Source organism: Columba livia, chromosome 3 (genome assembly GCF_036013475.1).
Source record: "Columba livia isolate bColLiv1 breed racing homer chromosome 3, bColLiv1.pat.W.v2, whole genome shotgun sequence".
NCBI classification, from domain to species: domain Eukaryota; kingdom Metazoa; phylum Chordata; class Aves; order Columbiformes; family Columbidae; genus Columba; species Columba livia.
Genome location: NC_088604.1, coordinates 85,996,726 through 86,006,020, shown reverse-complemented (window position 1 = coordinate 86,006,020; position 9,295 = coordinate 85,996,726). Strand labels below are relative to the sequence as shown.

Here is a 9,295-nt window from a genome sequence, read left to right as displayed (position 1 = left end):
AAACTGATGCCAGCACTAGATACAGGAGGAGAAAAGCAAAGGGAAAACCAGTTTGTGGGCTTGAAATAAGGGGAGATGGAAGTAAACTGAAATGTCAGAGGGAAGAACGTAACATAAGAGATTGTGCAGGCTGAGGAGAGATTAACAGGTACTAGAAGAAATCAAAGGACATGAGAGAATTCAGATCAATTTTGAAATGAGCAGCATGGAACATCCTTAGCAAGGAGCATGAGGACATTAAACACAGATGGCAAGATCTCAATAAGCAGGCAGACCTGAGAAGCTGTTAAGGGCTAGATGGAGGAAAACCTTAAAATCCAGAAGTGAAGAGGGTGAAAAGTATGTGAACAAAGAATATCTAAAATAATAATAACTTCCAAATCAGAAACAATAATTTTAATTATCTTGATGTTAGAAAGCCCTACATAAACTAAGCAAAGGCAGTGTAAGAATAATTTTATTTAGTATTTTGGTAACATGATACATCTCGAAATTACCATAAAATTTAGCTTGCTGAGCAACTCCATACATTTTAAATAGATGCTACTAAATTTGAATAACTTCACAGATTATACAAGGTGTTATTTGACCAACAGCTAGATAGTGTGTGACCCCCGTCAGACATTAACAGTGTGAATTGAAGTTGCATTAGTAGCCAATGCATAGTTAAAGCTCTTGGAAGAGTACAAAATTGCAAAAGCCGTTTTTATTAAAATATGAATCAGTGATCCTTGCATTAGAATAACTATTCAATTGAAGGTTACATCCTTTACATATTTTTTTTTTAATAACAATACTTACTAAGGTACAAGGAATACTGTCATGCTAGCATTTGATCTAATGTAGATCTCCATATGAAAATGCTGAATATCTTGTAAAGGTTTTCACAGGCATAGGCTAAGTTCTGGGACATCACAAACCTGTACATAATTCAGAAAAACACCTGAGGTTACTCATTGTGTATGTAACAGAAGGCTTTTTTAGCTTTGAAAACAGAAGATAGATGCCATATGAAGTCAGAGATTTTAAACAGGTACTACTGTGTGGAGTTATGAAGCAGTACTTTTAGGTTTGATTCAGGTTTTTAAAATCATTTGTGAAGCTTCTACTTAAGAAGATGAGGATTGTGTCATTAACCCAGCAGATTATACTGTGCAGCACTGCACCATTATTTTTCTAGCTCTACTGATACCTTACTTAGTACCAGGCAGGACCCAGCAAGTCATGTGAGGTACTCTCATTTCTGATGGATTTCATATGTAATTGAAGGTGATCGGCAGCTTCAAAGAAATGCCCAACACTTTTCAAAATCAGGCACTTACATAGGGTTGTTTGCTCTTTAGAGAAATACATGCTGTTTTGTGTACAAAAACATTAGCCAGAGGTTGGAGGGCATAAATTTCATGTGTGTGTTTTACTTTTAAATAATAGTTTTGGAGGGTGGGTTTTTTTAAACTTCATGTCCTTTGCCTCACAAAAATTTTCAAACTACTTTTTCTTCAGCTAATGGCTACATTAATCAGGATATTTAATGTTAGTTTTCCTTCTGAGGCTTCATTCCAAGCAAATCATGCTAAAATTACCTATTGATTTTTGGATATTTGATTTAACTCTACCTAACAGAATGACTAGTGAGCAGGGTTGTATTTGCTGTATTTGCCTTACTCAAGGCTTGCAGCATGAAAGTTTCAATATAAAACCTCCAAATTCTCCAAATTCTCACTTCTAAATACCTCATCTCATGTGGATTTTATTGGACTTACCCATGTGCCTAGGGACAGGGATGTTAACCCTTTACTAGAGAAATACAAAGTTCAGCTATAGCTTTATAAAACTTTCTAACTCAAATATCTCCTTCGTTTGTGAATATGCTAAAGAACAGATTAGCATATTGTTTTCATCACCTTATCATTTGGTGACATCAAATCTGATCTTTCAAAACTTAATGAAAAGTTACAATATTAGGACATTCTCGTAATTCTCATACAAAATATGGATTTTATTTTCAAGTCTATTTTCTTTTAGTCATTTATGTAAACACTTTGAAATGTTAAAGGCAAGACTTGTCATTTTACAAAAAATTATTTGAATGTTTATTATAAAGGCATTAATGAACATCCCATCAGTCACAACGCAGGAGCTGCCTATGGCAGTTTCCAGTGGAGTGAATTCAGTTTTGATCACCCCTTCTTTCTTCTTCTGTTGCTTTTTTTTTACTTAAACAAGAAATTTCACTTTGGGATGTGGAGTCTCTGAAGATGAACTTAGAGTTAAGGCACAGCACATGGAGACATGGAGAAGATTGTACAAACAGTTCCTGGAGATGCTCCAACCAGTTAGTAGATAAAAGGCACTTTACAATGGCAACTTCTGTGAACAAGCTAGAAAAGAAAAGGCTTACTTTCAAATTTCATATGTTTTATCATTTAATATATTAAAATGTTTCCCTGGCTCTCCTTCTAGAATGAAAAAGAGGACTGAATTATACCTTGTGCAGTTTTCTTTCCTGCTCTTGTAACTTGTAACATAGGCTAATTTCCAAAAAGAAAAAAAAACTATAACTCATTTAAGTCTAAAAAGAGAGAGGGATTATCTTTAAATGCAAGGTTTGTTGCCTAGGTATTTGCTGACAGCTGATTTTCGTTGGCTGCTTTCTCTGCTTGCAGTCTTTGGACAGCCTGATCGAGCAAATCCATAGTATCTCTAAGTGTAACATTCAAGGTAAATGGCTTAGGTTTAATGGTCAACCCATAGATAAAGTCCATTTTAGGGTCCTCATTTGGATTAGCAGTAAAATTGCACTGATGGACCAGTATGGAGGTAAAGAGAAACAGCTGCATCTTGGACAACTCCTCTCCAATACACCGACGTTTTCCCACTGAGAAAATCATCACGCTACTGGTAAGATCTTTATTGATGAAGCCATTGTCATCCAGGAATCTTGTTGGATCAAAATCCTCTGGGTTGGACCATTTTGCTGGATCATGATTCACTGACCACTGATTAACAAAAATCACTGTGTCCTTGGGAATGAGGTAGCCCATGATGAAGGTGTTGGTTGTGGTGGCGTGGGGGATAGTAACAGGCACAAAGCTGCTGAAACGCATGGATTCATACAAGAAAGCCATGATGTAAGGCAAGTGAGGCTGATCTTCAGCACATGGCAGACGGTCTCTTCCAACAATCCTGTCCACTTCTTCCTGCATTTTAGCCTGCACATTCGGATACCTGTCATTTAAAGTAAGACATGTGTATGTACATAACACTTCCAATTAAAAATAATCCTTGATGTAAACATTTTTCACAGAACCTCACCCTTCCCCTAAATAATGCAGTTTGAGCAAAGTTTAAGTATGTTGCAAGAATGTGCAGAACTTGGTGGAAAACTTCAAGAGAAAAATCCAAACTTCCTGTGCAATGGCATTATTTTAGATTTGCTCAGTTTTTACTGTTATAGAATATGTAATTGATTCTCAACATCATAAAATGAAATTACCTGAAAATGGCCTAATATTATTTATCCCTTCTAAATATTGGGCTTTCCGTGGCAATGAGAATTTGGTTTTCCAGCTCTGTATGTGACTTCTAAAAGTTAGCATGGAGTTTATTATCACTAGACATATTACATACCTATGAAAGTCTGCAGGTTCTTAAACTGAAAAAGTCCCTGCTAGTAATTGTCAGAATAACTTTATAAACACCCTACTCTTGATTTGTGTATATTTTTTCTAATTAATATCAAAATATGTTTTCTTTACAAAGTAGTTTAAGACAACTGTCTTGAAGTCTGGATCATTTGGAAGAGTACATAGTAACCAAACATCAAAATATTAATAATTTTTCCTTATGTGCTTTTAGACAGGCAAAAGAAAACGTTCCTTCAATGAGCCTGTATTTGCCTCTTTAAGTATTCAAGTTTGGTTTCTGTGTCCTTTCCTTTTCTTCCTGCAGCAGGTCTGCCTGTTGAATGCTGGGCAAATGGGGAGAAACTCAACAGGTTATGTGACCACTGGGCATCATACCCTCAGCTCCAAGTGTTAAGTATTTGCCAGTTTGTCAAGCAGCATCTGAGTAGATATGTTTTCATAAGCCTACAAATTATGCGGATGATGAAAGAAAAAGCCAGGACAGGCAAGAAAATCAGTGTTATGCCACCTTCTATTAAACCACCTTCCCAAGCTGAGATTTTCCCCCTCGGAGACCTGGTGCCAGGGCAAGGGGTGCGCAGAGGGGTGCGCTTGCCCCCACGGCTGCCTGGGTGGTGTTCCCCAAGTCACGCCACGGCGATAAGGGTACACACTGCCGGCAAATTAACATAATAGCGGGTTTGTAAACCGGTGCACGAACTCTTTATCTTGCTTAAGCAGTTGTTATCCTGTTCCTATGATCTCCTTGATCTTGACCTGGTAAAATCTGTTACTTTCAGGTTTTATTCGGTTGCCTTTTTGCCAGCTTCTCGTTATGCACCATTGCCCGACCGCCACATTATATTTTTTTTTCCTTTCTTATCTTTTTTCTGGCAGGCTTCCCAGAGCTCCCGTGTTAGTTAATCGGAAGCCCCTGCGGTACCCCGGCACCAGGCGGGCGGGCCGGTCCCTCAGACCCTCGCCGGCAGCGTCGTTCCCTCGGCTCTCCCCGCACCGAGCGGTTTCGGCGCTCCTTAGGGCCGGCTTTCACCGCCGAGGGGTTCTTCCCAGCGGCGATTGTGTCCGGGCAGCGCCACTTCAACGGGGATCCCCCAAGGCTGGCGCTGTCACCGCGACGCCCTGGTCTGACCCCCGTGCCCCTCCCCAGGGCAGGTGGGGCACCCCCGCCTCCCGCCTCCGCCCCGCCGACAACTACCTGATGAGGAAGATGAGGAGCCAGTGCAGGGCGGTAGAGAGGGTGTCCTGGCTGGCGCCGAAGATGTCGGTGACAGTGGCGGGCACATGCTCGACCTGCAGCCGCGGCTGCTCCCGCTGCAGGCGGATGAAGGCGTCCATCAAGTCGCGGGGGGCGGCCCCCGGGCGCAGGCTGCGCTGGTGCTGCAGGAACTTGCCGCGCACGAAGCCGTAGAAGTCGCGGTTGAGGTCGCGGAACGCGCGGTAGGCGGCACGCACGGGGCTGGGGAAGCGCTGCAGCCAGGGCAGCGCGTCCACCAGGCTGCCGGCGCCCACCGCCCGCCCGAACTGCTCGTTGCGCCCCACGAGGCGCAGGAACTCGCCGTCGCCGTGGCTGTAGCGGCGGCCGAAGCACAGCGCGCTCATCACGTTGGCCACGGCCACCACCAGGACGCGCGAAGGGTCGAGGAAGGCGCCGCCGGCACTGCCCCGCACCAGCAGCGCCACCAGCGCCCGCGCCTCGCCCAGCAGGTGCCGCTCCAGCAGGCGGCGGGTGGCGGGGCTGCCGGTGGAGAAGGCGCGCACCGTGGCCTGCGCCGCCCGGCGGTGCAGCTTCCAGAGCTCCGAGTAGCCGCCGAAGGCCAGGCTGAGCCCGCCCGACACCAGCTGGAAGGACGGGAAGGGCGGCCGGCCGGCGAAGGCGGCCCCCTGGCGGATGAGGGCCTGGCGGATGGCGCGCTCCCCGTTCAGCACCACCACGGGCCAGCGCCCCAGGCGGATCTGGAAAACGGCGCCGTAGGTGCTGGCCAGGCGGGCGAAGGAGAGGTGCGGGGCGCTGCCCAGCTGCGCCGCGTTGCCGATCAAGGGCCAGGGGAAAGGACCCGGCGGCGCCCGGCGCTGGCCCTGCCGCCGGCGCTGCTGCAGGAGGAGCTTGCCCAGGTGGATGGCGGTGAGCAGGCAGAGGAGGAGCAGCAGGGAGCTTTGCAAGGGAGGGATGCTGCGCAGGGCTTCCCCGAGCCTCTCGAGGGCCATGCTGCAAGTGAAAGGAGAAAGCAGGCGGGATGCGACCCTCAGGAAGGGCTGGGCAGCTCGCCGTCACCCGCAGGCAGGGAGAAGCTGGTTCCCGGGTAGCCGAGGGGACAGGGGCGTGCTGGCTTGTCGGAGGGGAGCACCAGCAGCCTTCTGGTGCTCAGAATCGGGATGCGTCCTTGTTATGAGCTCCTCGTGTGACTAAAGGCCTCCCGGATCCTGTGCGAAAAACAAGGGATAATGGATAATTAAGTGGTAGGCGCTCAATAAGGGATCAAAATAATATTTTACGTTGGGGCCGCTGCTCTCTCCCTCTCTGTAGGGAAAGTTTGCAGCGGGAGATCCAGAAGGTGATGTGTGAGGCAGAAAGGGTGTCAGGAGGATGCTCTCTCCTGACGAGCCTTCCGCAGATGCAGGCGGCTGCCGTGCGCTGAAGACAGGTTCATCCCGGCGCTGCACATCGTTCCTGATGAAACAGCCCCTGCGAGAAACGGGCTCCCCGCGAGGACGTCGGAGCTTCCCGCTGCTCCGGAGAGGAAACCCCCGCACATGGCCACGCAGCCCCTTCTGTCCTGAGCCTTTCCCCCCTCCCCGCACCTTCGTGCCCGTGGCGGCAGCGCATGCTGGCGGTCGGCGGCCCCGGGGATGGGCTGCGCAGGATGCCTAAGGTCCCTGCGTGGCAGAGCTGACTGGCCCCGCTTCCCATTCCGTGGCCGGGACCACCCGCTCCTACCGTTTGCTCCAGCCTTTCTGAGAAAGCGAGGGGTAGGAGGAGTGAAATAAACGGCCACCTTGGGCGCCTGTAGCAGAACTGACCTGTTGCACACTTCGTCCATCCGAGATCTCGGGAAGGATGGAGAGGAGCAGGGCAGCCGGCGGCAGCTCTAACGGGCAGCCCTGAGACGAGAGCGGCGAGAGCGACGTTCAGATCCCAGCCTCTGGGAAACTCATTAGGAGCCCCGGTTCCTATCACCCGGAGCTTGGCAGGTCATGTGCAAGCAAATGCCAGTTGCACCCGATCCCAGCGCAGAGTTATTATCACCTTCCCAGCGCTTTAACTCTTCGGAGCTCGCCCCGCCGGCAACCACCTGCCTGGTGCAACCCCGCGGACCGGAGGCGAGCGGGCTGCGGCCGCCCCCTCCCTCTCACCCGTCTGCTGGGCTGCAGGGACGGGGCCACCCCAGCCGGCTGCGGGGAGTGAAGGCGAGCGGCTCAGAGAGCGGGGGGCGGGCGGCCCGCTGCCCCCAGGCTGAACCGGAGCCGGAGCAGCTCTGGCCGGGCGCCTGGTGTTGGTACTCGCGGCTTTCAATCCGCCGGTATCCGCCTGCGTGCCGCAGATAGACCCACTGACAAATCCCCGCTCCCTGGCCCGTCCTCTGGCTTGAGGGGTCGCAGATCTTTGCCAGCTACCCTTGGGCCCCTACCAAGTGGAGCGGCTGAGCCGCGGATGCTTTTATGGCCGGGGCCAAGTTTTGACGGAGGAGGTGCTGGGAGGGGAGCGGGGTGGCGGGCGGGCTCGCAGCCCTCTCTGTTGGGAGGCAAAGTCTCGCTTGCATCTTGGGGGCTGAGGAAGCCGGAGAGCTTCCCCTCCTCCGCCTGTCGCCTCCCCGTTGCGTGCGGAGCTTGCATTGCGTGAGCCGGGGCTGGAAAGCCTCCAGCCATCTCCTCCCCGGGCCCCTACCCCTCCTCGCAATACCTGACACCGGCTCGGGGGAAGGAGACAGGGAAGCGCTGGGCAACTCGCACCCGGGGCGGCCCCGCTGCCCTCCAGCCTCGCCCCCACCCAGCGCTCGCTTCTCTCCTTCTCACGGCGATATTTTACTCTGAAATCTGGCACCTCCGCTCCCCCTCCCGCCCCCAGGAGAGCTGGCGAGGGGCATGTGGATGCGGAGGGCCAGGCTCCACACCCCCCCAGCTTTCCGGCGCCCCAGGGGAAATCGGGGCTGCAAAACCCACAGGCATCAAGGAAACCGTTCCCCAAGAAATCGGAATGCTCCTGCTTTGTTGTCGTTTTTGCTGTACCAAGCAAAATTTAAAAACACAACATTGATTTCAGATTCTCCACAGTCACGTCATGGGAAGAAAAGGTGGTATTTTGGTAGCATTTAGGGATTAGACAAAATTAGCTGCTGGGAGCCAGCCCAGCTCAGGGTGTGAACCCGGGCCTGGCGAGGCTGCTATGACTTCTTTCTTTGCTAAGTGTAATCATGGCTGCTGTCATGTCCCGGGCTCTTCCAGTCCGCAGTACTACCTCTTGCTCAGCCTAGCATCAGCCATCTCTCTCTGCATGCCTCAAGAGCGCACTGTAGTTCTTCCTGTCATTGCCAAGTGAAAGAGATGTCAAAACTACTTTTTCGAAGCAGTGCCAGAAAAAGTAAGCTCCCGTCTTCCCAGCCTCATGTCTGGAGTGAACTGGAAGAATCCTACAGTCCAGCCAGCACATGGACCATCTTCAAAGAGGAGCAGATAGCTCCATCCCTATGGCAGGGCAAGCTTGGAGAGAGATTAGGCAGTTTGATCTCTCCATCACCACCACAAGGCTGAAACCAAATTTCACATGCTGTAACCACTCAGCTGTGGTGAAGTGGCCTGTCCCACCCTGAGGGCCACCCTTCCCTACTTAATTGGTCACATGTCAAAGAGACACAGACTTCTCCTGCAGAGAGTGTTTTGGGCACTGAGTCTAAGTGGTTAAGGACAAGCTTGGATCAGTTACCTGTGCTTTGGATTATAGTGGTGGGCACTTGCCATTACCAGTAGGTAAATTTGCCTTTTTGCTGGTGATTGTGATAATCAGCTGCTTAAAATGCAAGTGTCACACCTCTTGTTAGTAAGTTCCTAAATCCTTTCTTTGCTTTAGCACTTAAGCTAGTTGTAGGGCAGTCAAAGGAAGAGATTGCCATTTACTCCAAAGCAAGTCAAACAGATTCCATTCCAGCTCCCATGTAAATCTGAATTTGTAAAGAAACAGTGTCCTCAAGGTGGACAAACTCTAATTTCAGTTGGTAATGGGAAGAACACCTCAGCATGGGGCTCCCAGAGGTGACAGGCTCTGCTGTTTCTAACCTCTGCAAGTGGCCCTGCACCCACCTCACTGTTTCGCATCCATTTGGTGAATCCGTGTGGGTCCAGTGCACTGTATGCTTTGCATCCTATCAATCTTCAAGTGGGATTGCTTGCTGGCTGCTGGCAGGCAGTAGAGAGGAAGGAGCATGTTTCCACTACCCTGAGCTGCAGGTTCACAGTTATCAAAGAATCACAGAATCATAGAATGTTAGGGATTGGAAGGGACCTCAAACGATCATCTAATCCAATCCCTTTGCCAGATCAGGAACACCTAGATGATGTTATGCAGGAAGGCATCTAGGCGGGTTTTGAATGTCTCCAAAGAAGGAGACTCCACAACCTCAAGGCATGAGCCACATTTTAAGGTCCCAGCAGCATGG

The 9,295-nt window shown here is 49.8% G+C and overlaps 1 protein-coding gene across 3 annotated transcripts; it reads right to left on the bottom strand.

Moving 5' to 3' along the window:
* Nucleotides 1-381: 381 nt before the first annotated feature.
* LOC102085752 (cytochrome P450 1B1) lies at nt 382-8,247 on the bottom strand. 3 transcript variants are annotated; one of them, XM_065057983.1, is made up of 4 exons: nt 6,892-8,247; nt 6,666-6,746; nt 4,843-6,068; nt 382-3,228 (listed from the first exon to the last, which is right to left on the bottom strand). In XM_065057983.1, exons 3-4 carry the CDS (start codon nt 5,850-5,852, stop codon nt 2,616-2,618), a joined length of 1,623 nt encoding a protein of 540 aa, XP_064914055.1. In that variant the 5' UTR covers nt 5,853-6,068; nt 6,666-6,746; nt 6,892-8,247; the 3' UTR covers nt 382-2,615. The 3 variants fall into 3 exon arrangements, with proteins under 3 accessions (XP_064914055.1, XP_064914054.1, XP_064914053.1); XM_065057982.1 differs by having other exon boundaries at nt 6,447-8,247; XM_065057981.1 differs by having other exon boundaries at nt 6,666-8,247.
* Between the last annotated feature and the right edge of the window lie 1,048 nt (nt 8,248-9,295).